Genomic DNA, 18,404 nt, shown 5'->3' with positions numbered 1-18,404 from the left:
GATGAGTAGATATATACAAATATACATTATATTGCACAGAAATACATCTAGAACTCAAAATACTTTCTTAAATTCCACTTGTACTCTCTTAGATTTGTATTTTTCTCTAATTTTTACAGCTGAAATTTACACACAAATTTACCTTAATGTGAAAAAAGAGGAAGATACTTCAGGAAGAGCAACAGATGAAGGAAACTTCTTCACTGTCACGAGATCAGAACTGAATACTATCAACTTTAAAATGATAAAATACTGAGACTTTTTTAAAACCCTGTATTTTTTTTTTGTTCTCAGATATTTTTATTGAGCCAAAGAAGCTCATACATATGCACATATATATATACAGTAGCTTGTTGTGTAAATAAAAATTGATAAAGATATGTATATACTCAATAAAAGAGACATAAAATAAACCTAAGAATAGGAATATTAATTCTCTTCCTTTATCTTTTCCCTCAGTCATCCTTATTGTCCAAAACTTCTCCTGTTTCTGTTTCCCTTTAGATAAAACAGGAAACTGTGTATAAATATAAGCAGCAGCTTCTATGAGTGATAAAACACTGTATTTTTTAAGTAATGTGGATATTTATACATACATATATATATATATATATATATATATATATATATATATATATATATATATATATATATTTAAAATTGGGACATTTAAGGCAAGGACCCCTCAACTGACACAAATTAGACCACAGACTTTTATCTTTTAGATGTTTTATTAGTCTGTGTGTGTTTTCCTTCTCTTTCATTTCCTCTTTACAGTTTTTCTCGATCTCTTACCCGCTATAACTGAGCCCCATGACGCCATCTATTAAAACTATAAACACCTAAGATTCTCCTGTTTTCACTCAAGTTCTCGTTTAGAAAAGACCTAACGTTCAATATCACAGCCGGAAACCAGTTAACACACAATTAACACATAATAAAAACACATAAAAGTCTAAATTACTCACCAATAGAAGCTCAGGATAGAGAGATAACGGGGTCAAAGGTCAGTTCACCCACAAAAACCTGAAGGCAGAATAAATGTGATTTTATTTCTTTATGTACAAACTGTTTTTATTGGTTTTTATCAGTAAATACATGGAAATTTACTGTACATTTACTTTTTCACTCAATTTCAGTTTATTTTACAACAGTAAACTGAGGAATTAAACATTTTTAAAGATGTATACATGTGTTGTGTCTTTATATTGTGTTCATCATGTAAAGAGGTTGTTCTGGGAGGAAACCATTAAACCATTAGTCATTCCAGTATCAGGTTTTTACACTAACATGTTTTGAATTGATCTAACCAGTGTGTAACAGCTGTTTTTTTTTGTGTGTATCTGATGGCTTTTGTGTGAAGTTTGAAGTTTGGTTTAGATGTAAGATTACACCGTTTTTGAGTGTGCAGTTATGTTTGTGTTTAGGGAAATGGGGCATAATTAAGAAGAAATGCGTCTAAGCTATTGAGAAAAAAAAACTGTAAAAGTAGCAACACTGCAGTCAAGTAAAAGTTCTACAGTGTTATAACCTAGAGAGACACAGGGACTTACATTTTACTTTACTTTTTTTTAACTTTACTTTTAAGTTACCGACTATTTTGGTGACTGATTAATCGTTTAAAATATTTTCTGATTCCAGCTTCTCAAATGTGACACCAACTACACACTTTTTGTGTATTTTATGGCTTTTTTGTGACGTCTGAAAGCAAAGCTTGGCTTAGATGTAACTGTATGTTTACTGTATTCTACATTCTTTGCAAATTTTTACAGTAAATTTACCTTTTTTTCACTCAATTTCAGTTTATTTTAATGCAGAACACTGAGGAATTAAACTATTTTAACACGTATACATGTGTTGTTTTTCTTTATATTGTATTCATCATGTAAAGAGGTTATTCATGACTTTTGAGTGTACAGTTATGCATTTGTGTTTGGAGTTTTAGGAAATGGAGCATAAATGTAAATACAACCGGAAACACTGTATTTTATTTTTTAAAGTAATGTAGATATTTTTTTAAAAAGAAGGGGGAACATATAAGAAATAACCTAAATAAAACACTGCTTTGATGTGTTACATAATACATAACCTGCACAATACACGGTGTTTCCGGTGTGTTTGTCGCCCCCTCGCGGGCCGCACGCGGACCCGTTTCTCGTAAGTCACGTGACTTCTGGGAAAAGGAGAGTCTGCTGCCTGTGAAGCGGCAGCATCGAGCAGCACTGACCGTCTGTCACATTCTGCAGGCACCGCGGAGGAAACGCAACCGAGGTAAACGAAACTTAAACCTACTTCCTAAATCCAACACCTCTCCGTCTATATTTGATATATTTATAAATATCAAGCGAAAGCGGATGTTTCTTCCGATCATTTATATATTTAGTCTCTAGAAGCGGGCAGCATTTTTTTTTTTTTAATAAGGAAACATTTTGGATGTTGTGGGTTTAACGTGTTGTTGACAGCGGATTTCAAAATGTGCATTAAAACGACTCGATCGTGCAGTTTAGTTGCTGTTTTACACTTTGAAAAAAAAGAAGAAGGAAGTGTTTTTTCTGTCAGTGGAGGTATACGGGCTGTGATGTGTCTGCTCACGGTGGCTGTTTATTTGTTTTTGTTTGTTTGTTTGTGCCAGTGTGTGTGTGGTGGTGGGGTTTTTTTGGTGCTTTTTTGGAGACATGGCAGGAGGGAGAATGCGCTCCACTCGCAGACTGCGCAACTGGATCGTTGAACAGGTGAGTTTGTGTTGGTTTGGTTGTTTTTTTATTATTATTCGTTTGTTTGAGGGTGTGTGAGTGAGCTGGGGGGTGAGGAAGAGGAGGAGGAGGAGGAGGAGGAGGATGAAGGAGAGGGAAAGGGAAAATAGAAGAGAGAGGGAGTGGGGAGAGAGGGGGGGCTCCACTGAGACTGAATATACACGCAACTGCACATATTGAGGACTAAAATCTTCAGTAAGACTTTACTTGTTTTACTGATAAAAGGTTATAAACACCAGTCAGATCCTCTGTTTAAGTAAAAGTACCAATACTGCAATGTACAAATACTCCATTACATGTACTGCATGTAAAATCCTACCACAGTAAAAGTACATAAGTATTATGAGCTTGATATAGTTAAAGTATTGCAGTAAAAGTACATAAGTATTATGAGCTTGATATAGTTAAAGTATTGCAGTAAAAGTACATAAGTATTATGAGCTTGATGTAGTTAAAGTATTGCAGTAAAAGTAGTGGTTTGGTCCTTCTGACTGATATATTATTATATATGACATCATTAGATTATTAATAGTGAAGCATCAGTGTTAGAGCAGCATGTTACTGTTGTAGCTGCTGGAGGTGGAGCTAGTTTACACTACTTTATATACAGTTAGCTAGTTTAGTCCAGTGGTTCCCAACCTAGGGGTCGGGCCCCTCCAAAGGGTCAGCAGATAAATCCGAGGGGTCGTGAAATATTGGATCATTTGAACATTTATTGAAATGAAAGCATGTGAGAAGTTTAGAGGGAAAAATCACTATTTGGTGGAGCTGTTAACAACTCATAGACATGTGAAATGTGACCCCGACTACACACTGCTTTTTGTAAGACGTCAAAAGCCAAAAAGGTTGGAAACCACTGGTTTCATCTTTAACAATGTGTTGTATTTTAAAAGCTTGTTATATTATCCATTGTGTCAAATCTTCATCTGAAAAATAACTAAAGCTGTCAGATAAATGTAGTGGAGTAGAAAGTACAATATTTCCCTCTGAAATGTAGAAAGTAGCATCACATGGAAATACTCAAGTAAAGTACAAATACCTTAAAATTGTACTTAAGTACAGTACTTAGTTTTTCTCCAACACTGCATATTACTTCTAATTTAGCATCCTGATGTATTTTTTGGCCTCTTATGTTTACATACAGTATTTAATCTGAAGTAAGGATGTGTTTTGATTGTTCTTTGGGGGGGAAACAGTTGTGACACCATATGTTGATTTTTTACTTAAGTAAAAGTAGCAATACTGCAGAAAAGTACAAATAAATAAGTTCTACAGTGTTATAGTGATGATAGAAAACATCCCAACCTAGAAAGACACAAGAAGACAGAAGAAAGTTATATTTTACTTTTCTTTAGAGCTGCAAAAATTAATCACCATCTACTTTGATGACTGATTAATGGTTTTAAACCATTTTTTAAGAAAAAATACAAAAATTTTCTGGTTCCAGCTTCTCAAATGTGAATATTTTCTGAACTGTGACGCCGACTACTTGCTGCTTTTTGGGAAACAGTTTTTAAGTTGTGTTTAAGTGTTTTTACTTTGTTGCTGTTGCAGGTCAGCAGCGGTAAATATCCGGGGCTGGTGTGGGACGACGATGCTAAAACCATGTTCCGCATCCCGTGGAAACACGCGGGGAAACAGGACTTCCGCAAAGACGAGGACGCCGCCATCTTCAAGGTCAACATGCGTTTACCGGCTCTAATCTCTAAATTCTCAAAACACTTAACATCACTTGACACTGTGAAACCTGTGTCCTCTGCAGGCGTGGGCGGAGTTTAAGGGGAAACTGACGGAGGAGGGGCGCGACAACCCGGCGTCCTGGAAGACTCGTCTGCGCTGCGCCCTCAACAAGAGTCCGGAGTTCACAGAGGTGAACGAACGAGCTCAGCTGGACATCTCAGAGCCCTACAAGGTCTACCGCCTCGTCCCCATCAGCGAGCAGGGTGAGACACTGATCCAGACGCTCCGCACGCTCCACTTGAGCTTAAAACCGTTTGAATTCCTCCCACACACACAATATATCAAATAAATAATTGACTAACGTCTCACAGGTCAGTTAGAAACCGTTAAGAGAAACTTTCAGGTTCGCAGGTGGTGAAAAATCTCTCCTGCTGGTTAATAAATGGTAATAAAACATCAGTTCTGCAGTTACACGTTAATTAAAATGCTGATAAGTGCTCAATATCACCGTTATCTTACATTATAATTGGAATCATAAATGTTCATTAAGTCTGTAAATGTTGATCAGAATCAGAAACCGGTTTGTTTTAAAAGAGTAAAAGCTTAACGTTCAACAATAACATGACTTACAAAATGTGCAAAATACAATATAACAGGGTGAGAAATATGTAAAGTATTCATAATCATCCTTCTGTATATCCAACTGTTAAAAAAAAAACCCACAAAATTAAAATATAATGATTTGCAGCAAATGTTTTACTGTAAAAACTCTGCCAACGCTAAAAACTATGACGTGTTCAAGAGCAGGAAGGAAAGTCCGACACGTCATAACTCTCATAACAACATGCAGCATATTAATGTAGGGAGGTGCCGCTACTACTATTCGCCTAATTAATGAAACCAATTAAACTGAGCAGTGAACTGTACGTTGCTGCATCCTGCAAATGAGCAACAACGAAACCTCTAAAAACACCACAAAGTTGAAAACAGTTGACCGAAATGACTTTAAACGCAGTTCGGTGTCTCTTTTAGATTCTCTGCATGTTCTGATTTGTTTTAGGCAAAAAAATCCTGCAAACTATCGATCACTTCTACTCACTAACTTCACCATAAACTAGCTGTGCTGCGTTCAAGGTTTGCTCTGAAAACAGCGTCAGAAAGATGCCAAATTTAAGACCCAAACAAGGCACAACCTGATATTTACATTTTAATTATTCCTCCTTGAAAAAGAAATGAATATTCTTGTCTCAGAGATACAGAAACAGACCAATCGATGCTTTGATGAATAAAATAACAACTCGACCAGCTTCGGTTGTGCTTATTTGAATATATAAGTTCAGCATCTGATATCAGAGACGTTCTCGCTGCAGCAGCTTTACAGTCAGATACCAACAGCTTACACAACTCAGCATGACACACACACATCTCTCCTGTCAGATCACACCACTCGGGAGAGAAAAACAGGCGGGCATCTCCGGGTCAGAGATGCCTTTAATGTAATCAGGGAAGTCTGGTTCTCCTCCGGGACCCCTTATCTCCTCCTGCTGCTGCACTTAAGACAATAAAACACAGCGAGTGTGAGAGGCTGGAGGCCCTCTGATTAATTACCATGTCAACGTACAGTGAAAAAACATTCCTCTATGACTATAAATCCGCCCACACAGCAATGCACAAATTGAGAACATCTGATCTAGGGCGTGCATGGTACGGATTAGACAGACAATCAATCAATCAGTTGATCAACGGAGAACATTCTCTAGTTCCTACTTCTCAAAATATGTTTCTCTGTTTTATATGATCCTTAGTTGCAGCCTTACAGCATGCAACTCTGCAACATCTCATGCTAATTTAAAAAACCGTTAATCAACAATATGAAGAGAGAGTTGATTCTTAATTAAACTGTCAAATATCCAAACCTACAACTGTGAACATATCACCGACACTGTTGACACTGTGGTTTCATGAGTCGGTCAGTCTGTACATCAGTGACCGCTGAATGTTTACAGATGATAAAACGAGGACGAGGTTGGTTGTATTTATCTGCTGTGGATAGAAGAACTTTTGACCTACAAGCCTGATGAAATACTGAAGCTTCATTCTTGCTCAAACAGACAAATGTAAACGTCTCGCTGCTCAAAATACCAGCGTCCGTTTCCTTTATTTATGTTGGTGGTAAACAAGGAGTCCGACAAAGAGCCGAGGAGCAACTTTTTATATCTGAGAGCAGCTGAGAGACGCCTCGGATGTATTCTGATAAGTCTATCAGCAGCAACAGGGAGGCTTCACATTTAACAGCCAATTTAAAATTCATCCAGCTGGTTGTAAAACACAAAAAAAACAACATGGAAGTTTTGGGTTGTGAGGTTTTAAGGCTGAGTAATGAGGATTAAATTAATATCAGAGTATTAAAAGACGGACGAAGACACTTTAAAAATGTGAAACTGTCCTTTAATGCGAATATTTTAACATCAGTATAATCACAAATATGTCAAACGTTTGCAACGATTACAGTTAAAATAATCAAATTGATTATTAATGTGATTTTAAAAGTGTTTCATTGCATTTCAACGGACAAAACTCTTCACTGGAGCTCAAACTAACCAATTATCGATTAATCGATCAGTCGTTCGATCTATAAAATGTCAGAAAATGTTAAAACAATGTCGATCAATGTCTCTTAAAGCCCAAGATGTCGTCCACAACCCAAAGATCTTCACTTCACTGTCACAGAGGATGAAAGACAGACTGACTAAAACTGATAAATCAATTATTAAAACAGTTTGCTTTTTAATTGTCTGTCGATCGACGGATCTTCGCCGCTTAATTTAGAGAACAGAAAACTGTAAAACAATAACAGAACATGATTGAATTATTATTATATCGTTATAATATTAAAGTCACTTAATGTTAAAATATCAGTCGTCCATCACAGCAATTAAGACTGTATAACTGTTTCTGTCTCTCTGTGCATTTCTATTGACAATAATGATTAATTGATTAGTTGTAATTGAGTAAACAGATGTTTCTCTCGTCTGTAAATACAACAACGTGAGAGAAACGTTGCTACGTTTAACTTGTTGACCTTCATCACACAAACTGACACTCTGAACGTTCAGTCAGCAGAACGAAACACTGATTACAACGTTACACAACAAGTCTCAAGTGTACCACAGTGAACCTTCCTCTCGTCCCTTACTGTACAAAGGAAACACGTCGTCACCTTTTCCCCACTGACTCACACTCACACACACACACACACACACATACACACACACACACACACACACACACACTCCTCTTCATCTTATTATTGCTTCAAAACTTCTTGTGACACCATCACCTGATAGTTTCTGGTGTTTTTTGGGGGGATTTCTGTATTTAAATTCTGCTTTTTTTTTGCACATTTTAAGTCATAAGAACATCAAGGAAATATTTAAAAGCTGCTTTTCTGCTTAAATTATGGACAGAAGATCTTTTACTGCTCTGAAACTGGTGTTTCTTTCATTTTTATTGCTCTTAAACTCATTTTATTGCTCTTTGCTCTCGTCTATTTGCTCTTAACTCAGTTTTAATGCGTATCTGGGTCTTATATAAAAGACACCGTGTGCTTTATAAGGTGTAATTCAAATAAACTCGCCATGCCTTATTGCACCTGGTGGCTCTGGCAAAGCCTGACTGGTGTTACTGGTTCATTCTTTTATTGCTTTTCCTGGCGAGTGGAGATGTTTTGAGATGAAGTAAAAGTTGAGAAATACTTTTGTTTCCTGAAATTCATCTGTAAATCATGAATTAATACCGCAGGACGAAAGAAAGATAAAAACAGATCGGGTGACTTGTCGCCATGGCAGCGAGCGTACTATCGAATCAGCTGTTTTGCTGAGTCAGTGGGGCAGGGTGTGAGCTAATACTGGGTCCAGAGAGTTCAGCCAAAGTTGACCCAGTTACTGGGGCAAATACATTTAGTGTAGAAACCAGTCATCAAAGCACAGCTGCTCCGCTTGCAATCACTCAAAAATAAATTTGTTTATTCAAAAACCCAACAGACTCTTCTAGTGTTTGCCAAGACCGATAACGACTTGTCATAAAAAGAGTTTCTGTTTGTTCAGGTTTGGTGACGCCCGAAAAGAAACCCAGAGAGAAACCGACGAGGAGGTTGAAGAGAAGGAGCAGCGACGAGGAGAGCGACGACGGAGGTCGGGTCAAGCAGATAAAGACCGAGGAGGTCTCGTCTCAGCTGGTGAGGTCGCAGCCATGGCAACGGGGTTTTCAGAATCCATCCAGAGTCCATCTGAGATTTAGGAAAACCTGAGTCAAGTCTGACTTGTTCTAACATGAAGATTATAAATAGGATCTGATCACAACATGTTTTTTTGTCTTCTGGCAACACCCAAGCTTTTAACCCCTGTGAGTCTGTTAGCACGTTGGCATTAATCTCACTGAAAAAAGGCTGTTATGGGTCTTATTTTGAGGTATTCTGTTGTCTGGATGAGTCAGATAATCACTAAGGATGTTAGGATTCATCCTGCAGGAACATTGACATTTGTATTGTGGCAATAAATCCATATTTAAGACGTACAGCTACACTGCAAACGTAGAAAAAAACAGGAGAAACTCAGAAAGATCATCGAAAATATCTGATTAAGAAACACAGGAGGGCTGCAGGATAACAAACCTCCAACCTTTCTGTTTCCCAGCGTGTTGGAGACCTGCTGCTGCAGAGCGACAGTCCCGTCCAATCAGAGGAGCCGATTCAGATCGACGCCATTATACAAAGAGACGGTGAGTGACAGCAGAGGAAGACTGAACTAATGGAGGGTGTTTGCTTTACTAAGATATGGAAAACATGAACTAACCAGCCGTCTAACTCTAAAATGACGCCTGAAACACACATAAATGAAAAGAAAAGAACGAAAAGAGACGCTACGCTCAGCTGATCTGTTGCTTTTTATTTCTCTCCGCAGTGGTCGATGAGATCCAGCTGGACGTGCGGATCGAGGAGAGCGTCCCTCCTCCTCCGGGAGGTAATAAACAAAACATTTACTGTACATAACGAGTACTGAACAAATCAAAAACGAGCTTTTCTTAGTGTCAGCTGACTGTGGGGTCTGACACTAGAGAACTGTTTTCCTACGAGCAGAGTTTGTGACATCACAACCAGTTTGGAGCCATTTGTGGTCCAGTGTGTAACTTAACATGAAGCTTCCAGTGCACATACAATGAGAGGCTGAACTGAGGAGCTGCATAAAGAGCCAGTATGAGATAAATGAGGAGATATTCCAGTAGAGCCCCAGAATATAAACATACACCTGTAAATGTGCAGATATATTAAATGTTCATGTCTGGAGCAGATCTTTAACTATAAAAAACATCCTAGAAATGCTGGACGATCTCCAGCTCGCCGCCTCTGTATGCGTCTGTGTTTCTTCATGAGACTGAACTCAAAGACCAGTTGACGACTTTAGTTTAAAGGTTATCTCCAGTTCATTTTAAACGGAAAGGTTTTTCGTAGCTTTTTGACTAAAACGTCTCCATCTCTGTTTCTGTGTCTCCAGCTCAGGACTCCTTGAACGTGGCGGTTCACTATTTAGGTCAGGAGGTCCTCAAGCGGCAGATCCAGGGCACCGACGTCCGGATAACGTACCTGCCTTCCTCCCTCATGCCCCCGACGTCGGCCGCCCTGAAAGGCAGGTTCCCGCGCATCCCCCTGCCGGAGCCTCCCTCCACGCTGCCGGCCGGCCCCGAGCTGCAGGCCCTGCTCACCCTGCTGCCCTTCATGGAGAAAGGGGTGGTGCTGACCACCACGCCGCAGGGCGTTTACGGCAAACGCTTCTGCCAGGGGCGGGTCTTCTGGACGGGGCCGCACACGACCAGGCCGGGGCTGCACAAGATGGAGAGAAACACGGAGCCGGTGCTGCTGTTCAGCAAAGACACTTTCAAACAAGGTGAGTCCTCCTTTAAACACCGAGACGCCGAACCTTCACCTGCACGACGACCGTAACCACATGATTTAATCTGAACATGATTTAATTTGTTTTAAGAATATTCCTGAAAGATCCACCAGCTCGTCTGCACATCAGGAACCATTAAATGAGTTTCTGATAATCATTAAACAGGGTTATAAACCAGGTTATATTTAACAATCTTGTTGAGATTGAGACCAGAGAAGAAGAAACATTCACAGTATAGAAACACAACACGTATAAGACCAGTCGACCAAAATCAAGCGACACATAATTCATAAAAACTCTTTAGATGACAAAGAATATTCAGTTTTTTTAAGATGATACAAACAGAACAATGTTGTGAATATTTCATGTTTGTGTTTCACTTCTTTTAATTTGAAACTCACTTCTTTTCCTGTTCAGAACTGGATAACTTCCGCTCAAACGGCGGCGAGCCTCCTCAGACCAGCATCACTCTGTGTTTCGGTGAAGAACTGTCCAACACAGAAGATCCATCCAGAAAACTCATTATTGTTCAGGTACGAAACCTTTTCTCATAACATCCTGATGTGTCACCTGCTACATTTAGTGAATTTAACTGTTTCTTTATTTGCTCTTAACAGGTGGAACTTCAGAACATTTTTGTTAAACCCTGATTTGCTTACAACACACAAACACAGTATGTGAAGAACTTGACATTTTCTGGCACTTTTCTACAAAGATAAAAAAAAAATGTTAAAATTCTACTCGTAGCGGTCAAATGTTTAGTAAAAAAATAAAACATATTTCAAAGTAAAGCTTTTGTGGCGTAATCTAATCTATCTATTTAAAGAAAAAAGTAGTTTTGAGATCAAAACAATGAACTTGGTTGTACTCAGATCTATCTGCTGTCTCTATTCTCAATTAATTAAATGAAACTGCTCTCAATTAATTTGTAATTAATCCCAAAACAGCTTTTTGCTTTCATTAAAATACAGTTTGACTGCAGAACCGCCTTAAAAACACAATGATCCTCGCTGCATCAGAGCCGTGTGGCCTTTAAATGAACCAAACACGAGATCAGAATAAACACAAAGTTAACATTTACACTTGAAAAAAGGTTAAAATCCTCATAAACGAAGCCAAGTAAAGAATAATAAAACATACTTTTTTGTCTCCTCTTTTCTCTCCTCTGCAGATCTCGTTGCCGTGGGCGGAGCGGCAGGTCCAGAACGCTCAGTCCATCTACGAGTCCATCACCATCCTCCAGTCTCTGGCCAGCCAGTCTCCACTGGGAGAGATCACCCTGAACCTGGTCACCGTGCCGACACCGACCGTCGAGACCGTCTGAGCACTGCGCCCAAACCCCCCCACCCGCCCCGCAGCATCAGCTTACAGTTTATAATGACAGAAACTTTTCTTTTGGAGGGGGGCGGGGTCCGAATTTAACAAACAGATCAATTACTGAGTCTGAATTCTGTAAATGTAATAGTGATAAACATATTTCAATATTGTTGAAATGAATCTGAGAGTGTTTCCTGGTGACAGGAAGCACAAAACCAACTGAGCACTAAAAAAATATATATAGAATTAACTTTTTTTTTTCTTTTAAAACTTTATGACTGGAGATCAAAGGTGTATTTTTTTTTACCATGGAAACGGATATCGAGCTTCATGGATGGAGTTCATGTCCTCGTAGACATTAGTTGGTGTACTGGAAGCACTACATGTAAACCAACACTGACACCTTGTCTGTCAGTCTGTATGTACATATATATATATATATATCTCTATCTCTCTCTTCTTTAATGGTTGCACATATATGTTCCTCTAATACCAGTGGTTCCCAACCTGTGGGTCGGGACCCTCACAGAGGGTCGAAAGGACAACAGGATAGGAAAGCAGGACTGGATCATTTTAGATACCTTTATTAAAAACAAGCTGGTTGAACTGGTCACAATTGTTTTGGTTTTTTTTAAACAGGTTGGGAACCACTGCTGTAAGTGTTTCTACTATAGTACTATATAAACCTTGTTTTGTAAAAATTGTTTTTGCAGTAAATAAAAAAGGGAAACTTCAATAAAAACCTGAAATAGTGAAGTAGAGTAGAAACAGTAGTGAGCAAAGACATATCTTGCAATAGTTTTTCACTTTTTTTTGTTAATCTGACTCTTCCTTCCTGTTTGTTTCGTCGTTGTATTTGTTTAAAAACAGACATGAAAACTTTTACAAACGTTGGGTTCATGGTCGTCTTTTAATAGATAAAGTTTCACACTCATGATGAGACAGAATGCTGCACCGTGTGCCAGGTCTGTAGTGGTGCTAATTCAGGATCAATAAAAGAAAAAAAAACAACAACCTGTTATATATTCTTCCTCCATCTGGGACATTCAGTGCATTTTTAGAGTTATGTGAACTAATCTAGTAAATTAATGTTTTCCTCCAGAGGAGACGTGTAAACTTGAGATTAGTGTTCCTGAAAGTTACACCGAAGTCTGACGAAGACGCTTTAAAAAGCTTTTTTAAAAATGTTTTTCTCCCGTCAGACTCTGTTGTAGCTGCTCTGGATTTACAGTAAATGGGTTCAACAGAAGTATCATTCAGTTCAATACAATAATCCTGCAGTAAATACAGTCTGCTGAAGCTCACCATATTTGCTTTTTGCTCAAACTGATTTGTTTTTAAAGGTGTTGCAGATGTCTTGTTAGACGCCTGTTTGTTGTTTTGCTTTATAGGAAATTTCCTCTTTACATATTTTCCTACTTTTTGCCACTGATGCAAAATCAATTCAGTCAGGAAGCAGCCACATAAAGTGAATCATGTCGATACCAATAAACAGTGTTTATCAGCTTTAAAAGCAACAACTACTGAGGATTTCAAGGCAGCATAAAGCAAAGTACAAAAAGATACATAAGCGGACAGATAGCTGCTGCCTGAATATTTGGTGCATCGGTTACAAAAAGCAGAAACAAAGAGAAAACAAAGAGACGTTTAACCAGATGTATCAGAGTCCATCTGAGCCACAAATGAATGATGTATTCATACATTTATAGGTGGAATTTTAATCTAAAAGTTAAGAGCCGAGAGGTTTTTTTAAATGATAATACTTCAAAGTTACTATTCAAACATGTTATTACTGTTGTTTGATGTTTTCAGGTCCACGTCACTTCAAGAATATCAGAAACTTGACTTCACGTGTTGAAAATCTGACTTTACGAGTTACACTTGAAAGCAACATCTGCAGAACGCCTTAAATCTACCATCAAACATCCACCTGCGGACAAAAAACAAACATTTTGAGCTTCAACAAACTGATATTTACTGCAGGACTTTTGTATTGTCAGATGTTTGTTACCTTGTCAACCATTATGTGTTTTGTTTTATGTAGGAAAAAATAATAGTAAAGTATCAGATAACAAAACTGGACCAGAAATACCACAGCTGCTTTGTTATAGTGTGTAAAAGGTGATTTTTAAGGTGGATTTTTTTTTTTTTCTTTAAATCAGCAGGGTGTCGGGCTAAACCACAAGGCACACTCTGAGGGGGGGGGGGGGGGGGGAGAGACTGCAGAGATCTACCAAGATGTAAATAGTTTTGTTATTTATGCATGTTCAATGTTATGTTCAGTCATGAAAATGCATTAAAAATAAAACGTATTCCTAAACTCTGGCTGGTTATAAAAGTCACACGTGTGTGTGTGTGCACGACGTCGGGTCAGAACAGAAATAAATCTGCGTTCTGGTACAAACTGGTGTCACTTCTTCGGCGTCTAGATGTTCCCGTTGGCCGGCGAGGCGAGCTCCGCTATCTTGGTGTTAAGTTTCTGATTGGTCCAGTCTTTTGTTATGTCGTCCAGGTGGCTGTCGTAATCCACCAGTAGCGTGTGATCGCCGGACTCCTGCATCTGACTGGCTATCGCCCGGGTCTCCTCCCACTGTCTCAGCATTATCCTGAACAGAGAGAAAAACAAGAGAGACGGGTTAATGTTGGTGAGATTTTCATTATTTTTGCCTGATGATCGTTAGTCTGAAGCGCCTGATGCCCTCTGCTCCACACGGCTGGCACAGGAGCTGAACTTTAACATTTAACTAGAACAGACTGGGAAAATATATGGAATTTAGCGATTAAATCCTTTTCTTAAGCTCCTCTTCTTCAAGATTAAAAGGTAATTCAGTGTCAAATTTTGTGCAGAGCTTATTAAACTCTCACTTGGAGTTTCTCAGAAGTGACAACTCTCTGGTCTGGCTTAGTTTTGGTTATGAATGAAATCTGCTGAGTCGTGATGTGACAAGACGAGAGGACGACACATGATAAGAGCTCTTATCTGAACCGAGGATGCAAAGTTCACCTCTGACACCTTCACTCATCTGCTCTCTTTTATTTTTTCTATTTCTAACATGAATGCTAAGTTAAAAACAAAGGATATGTTGACTTTTATGTTAAATTTCTGCCATTTGCACAACGGTTTTACATTCACAAACTGATAATATGAATAAACAGGTGGATTAAAACATAACTTAAGCTTTTATCTTCAGCATACTTTGTCTTTAAACTACGTGCGTTGCTCTGAAGAACGATCCTGCGGCTCGACAAGCAAAGACGAAACCGATGAGGGGGCAAAAACTTGTCAAGTGTGTCATTTATAATTACCAAGTTAACAGAAACCTACATATCAACAGTGATGCCTACAGGACATTAATTAAGCGGCAAATATTTAAACTGAAGTGGTAATCGGTACTCGATCTGGAACGGAGTTTCCCAGGCTTGGCGATGCTCCAAACGAGCTCTACGGATCAAACCCTTCGGGTCATATAGTGATTCAAGAGATTGGAATTTAGCCTTTAAGCCGTCGACAGGCAGGTAGGATTTGGACGCAGCCTGAAAGGTTCAACTCAGGACAAAAACAAACCCGCGAGCCCTCTGGCTGGTTCTTACGTGTGTTTGTCTTTGAGCGTCCATCTTGAATCTTTTCGCTCGTACATCACTATGGGAGGAACCCGATAGTCTGGAGACATCTTACTACCGTCAAGCTGTGAAGAAGAACAGAGCAAAGAATGATTAACAGAGCTAATAATCAGATTTCTTTTAATAAATCAATCATTTATTAAATATCAAAAGTGACAAAATGCTACCAGGACCCAAAGAAATGCCTTTAAACTGCTGAACAACAGCAGGAATCCCAAAGTATTCATGTTTTTAACGATAATATTAAAACAGAAAACAGCCAATGTTCTTGTGCTTTACTCACCATTAACAAAACAGCGCTGTCAAACTGCTCAGCAATCTTATCGGCTATCTTCAGTGCACATGGTGTCGGGCTGTTGAGTGGAAAAGATGAGGAGAGGGGGAAAAAAAAAGCTTCATTTTTAGGGAAGTTTAGACTGTGTGGTATATTTAAAGGATCAGTGTGTGGGATTTAGTGCCATCTAGTGGTGAGGTTGCAGATTGCAACCGACTGAAGACACCATGGAAACTCACCTGCTGTCTGAAACACAGGCGTTGGCTTGATAGTATCCCACTATCCTCTGCTGGGTCTGTGAACACCACACATCCACCTGAAACAGGAGGGAAAACTTTAAAATCAACATTTAAATCAGATGCAAAACTGGATTTTCTCTGCTAACAGCTGACAAAACACAGCCGGCAGCAGGGACATTTTTTTTTTTAGCTATTTTAAAGGGGACTTATTCTGCACATTTACAGGAATACTAATGAATAACGGCGCATATTTTATGACAGTCGCTCCTGGAAGGCCGTCATAGTGATGCACTCAGCTGTTCACATGAAAAGTGACAGAAACTGTTGTGGGAAGAAGGAAAAAGGAGATGGAGAGAGAAGTTCAGACTCTGGCTCTTTTCTCACCTCAGCTGACCAATCACTGCGTGAATGTCGGTTTGTCTGCTTCAGAAAGTTACAGATGTGGACGTATACCCCCCCCCCACCTTAACCGCTGTCGGAGTATACAGCCACCTTAAAGCTGCAACCAACAGTTATTTTCATTATCAATAGGTCTGACAATTATTTTCTTTCATAAAGGATTATGTAATTGTTGCAGCTCTAAATCGATTGATTGTTCAGTTTACTCTCATAGAGGACTAAAGAAACAAGAAAATATTCACATTGGAGAAGCTGAAATTAAGAGATTGTGGAAATTTTCTTCTTAAAAAAATAATTAATCCATTATCAGAATAGTTGAAGATTAATTTAGTAGCTGGCAACTAATCCATTAATCCTTTCAGCTCTAGAGCACTACCATGTGTAGTGGGGGTCAATAGAGTCCTGATTAATCCGGCCAAAGTATTGCAGTAAAAGTACATAAGTATTATGAGCTTGATGTAGTTAAAGTATTGCAGTAAAAGTAGTGGTTTGGTCCCTCTGACTGATATATTATTATATATGACATCATTAGATTATTAATAGTGAAGCATCAGTGTTAGAGCAGCATGTTACTGTTGTAGCTGCTGGAGGTGGAGCTAGTTTACACTACTTTATATACAGTTAGCTAGTTTAGTCCAGTGGTTCCCAACCTAGGGGTCGGGGCCCCTCCAAGGGGTCAGCAGATAAATTTGAGGGGTCGTGAGATGATTAATGGGAGAGGAAAGAAGAAAAAACAAAGTTCTGATACACAAATCTGTTTTCAGTTTTTGGACTTTTTCTCTAATCTTTGATTTTTGCTGAAATATTGGATCATTTGAACATTTATTGAAATGAAAGCTTGTGAGAAGTTTAGAGGGAAAAATCACTATTTGGTGGAGCTGTTAACAACTCATAGACATGTGAAATGTGACCCCGACTACACACTGCTTTTTGTAAGACGTCAAAAGCCATAAAGGTTGGAAACCACTGGTTTCATCTTTAACAATGTGTTGTATTTTAAAAGCTTGTTATATTATCCATTGTGTCAAATCTTCATCTGAAAGGTAACTAAAGCTGTTAAATAAATGTAGTGGAGTAGAAAGTACAATATTTCCCTCTGAAACTGTACAGTACTTGAGTAAATGTAGTTACTTCCCACCGCTGTTACCTGTGTGAGAGCCAGCTGAGTGATGGGAGCCAGAGGCAGGTGGGAGTGAAGCAGCGGGACACAGTCGGTCACACAAACAGCTCCGCCCGCCGAGCTGGACGACAACAGCAGCCCGTTGATGCTGCACCGTGGAAACAGACAGGCGTGCAGGTACATCTTCACATAAGCCCGACAGGAAAGCTCCACCTCACCCATGACGACTACTGAGGAGACACACGGACAGACAACAAGCGCTGAAAACACACCGAGCAGAGGCTGCAGTCACCTCACAATCACATATATGAATGTGCATTAGCATTAGCACACGAGCTAACTGTGTAGAGCTGAGTTCAGTCTTACCTCTAGAGAAATATATTTATCAAAGAAAAATGTAGCAAGCGTAGCCTCGACGGACAAATGTTAATCTCACGATTTTCGATTATAACGGTTCATCTAGGGTAGTAAACCACCAGCAATAAAGATATAACGGCTCACTATTTAATCTGACAGCTAGTAAAAGGCAATTGAACGGCTACTTCCTGTGTCGCCCAGATCTGTGAAATGTAATCATTTGATTGGCCCTTTCGTCGACGTCCTCGTATCCGATTGGAGGATAAAGGTGCCAATCATTTCTTCCTCCCCCTGCATCACGCTTACGCTCTGCGGTAGTTCTCCCTCTAGTGGAGAGGATGTATAGAGACAAGTGAAGTAGACAGAAAAGTATCATAAACTGAAAGACAATATGAACCTCATTTGATGTTTTGTCACTTTAATCATAAATATTAAATTATTTTCTATTTATCGTTAGTTTTTTGTACTGTTTTATCATCCTGATTTTCCATTTTTACTGTTTTAATCTGTTCTGCATGCACATTTTGAAATCTGAATTGACATTGTGAAAACAAAACAAAACAATACAAAACAAAAACTTACATATCCTCTACCTTATCCTTCTATGCCAATGTTTATTTCTGATCATCCATTTTTATAGTTGTTCATTAAGTAGTTTTTAACATTTTTTTAAAACTTACTAAGTGCTCAACATGT

The 18,404-nt window shown here is 38.8% G+C and overlaps 2 protein-coding genes across 3 annotated transcripts; one reads left to right on the top strand and one right to left on the bottom strand.

Annotated features, from left to right (window-relative positions):
* Nucleotides 1–2,162: 2,162 nt before the first annotated feature.
* irf9 (interferon regulatory factor 9) lies at nucleotides 2,163–11,731 on the top strand. Its single transcript, XM_042399912.1, has 10 exons — nucleotides 2,163–2,271; nucleotides 2,633–2,732; nucleotides 4,308–4,430; nucleotides 4,516–4,696; nucleotides 8,540–8,670; nucleotides 9,128–9,212; nucleotides 9,395–9,454; nucleotides 9,986–10,375; nucleotides 10,799–10,914; nucleotides 11,553–11,731. The coding sequence occupies exons 2-10, from the start codon at nucleotides 2,676–2,678 to the stop codon at nucleotides 11,703–11,705; spliced, it is 1,296 nt and encodes a 431-aa protein (XP_042255846.1). The 5' UTR covers nucleotides 2,163–2,271; nucleotides 2,633–2,675; the 3' UTR covers nucleotides 11,706–11,731.
* Nucleotides 11,732–12,589: 858 nt separating this feature from the next.
* emc9 (ER membrane protein complex subunit 9) lies at nucleotides 12,590–17,909 on the bottom strand. 2 transcript variants are annotated; one of them, XM_042399916.1, is made up of 6 exons: nucleotides 17,718–17,909; nucleotides 17,379–17,581; nucleotides 15,833–15,909; nucleotides 15,603–15,672; nucleotides 15,290–15,384; nucleotides 12,590–14,304 (listed from the first exon to the last, which is right to left on the bottom strand). In XM_042399916.1, the coding sequence occupies exons 2-6, from the start codon at nucleotides 17,571–17,573 to the stop codon at nucleotides 14,124–14,126; spliced, it is 618 nt and encodes a 205-aa protein (XP_042255850.1). In that variant the 5' UTR covers nucleotides 17,574–17,581; nucleotides 17,718–17,909; the 3' UTR covers nucleotides 12,590–14,123. The 2 variants fall into 2 exon arrangements, with proteins under 2 accessions (XP_042255850.1, XP_042255851.1); XM_042399917.1 differs by having other exon boundaries at nucleotides 17,379–17,578.
* Nucleotides 17,910–18,404: the final 495 nt, after the last annotated feature.

This window comes from Thunnus maccoyii, chromosome 21 (assembly GCF_910596095.1).
Source record: "Thunnus maccoyii chromosome 21, fThuMac1.1, whole genome shotgun sequence".
Taxonomy (NCBI): domain Eukaryota; kingdom Metazoa; phylum Chordata; class Actinopteri; order Scombriformes; family Scombridae; genus Thunnus; species Thunnus maccoyii.
This window is presented reverse-complemented; position numbering and strand designations above follow the sequence as displayed.

Excerpts from the sequence above, each read along its gene's own strand:
- emc9 (XM_042399916.1), bottom strand. The coding sequence starts at position 17,573 with ATGGGTGAGGTGGAGCTTTCCTGTCGGGCTTATGTGAAGATGTACCTG. Across the intron at positions 15,385-15,602 it reads ACAGCGCTGTTTTGTTAATG|CTTGACGGTAGTAAGATGTC; the intron begins GTGAGTAAAGCA and ends TCTTCTTCACAG. Across the intron at positions 14,305-15,289 it reads ACGCTCAAAGACAAACACAC|GATAATGCTGAGACAGTGGG; the intron begins GTAAGAACCAGC and ends CTCTCTGTTCAG.
- irf9 (XM_042399912.1), top strand. The coding sequence starts at position 2,676 with ATGGCAGGAGGGAGAATGCGCTCCACTCGCAGACTGCGCAACTGGATC. Across the intron at positions 4,431-4,515 it reads AGGACGCCGCCATCTTCAAG|GCGTGGGCGGAGTTTAAGGG; the intron begins GTCAACATGCGT and ends TGTCCTCTGCAG. Across the intron at positions 9,213-9,394 it reads CGCCATTATACAAAGAGACG|TGGTCGATGAGATCCAGCTG; the intron begins GTGAGTGACAGC and ends TTCTCTCCGCAG.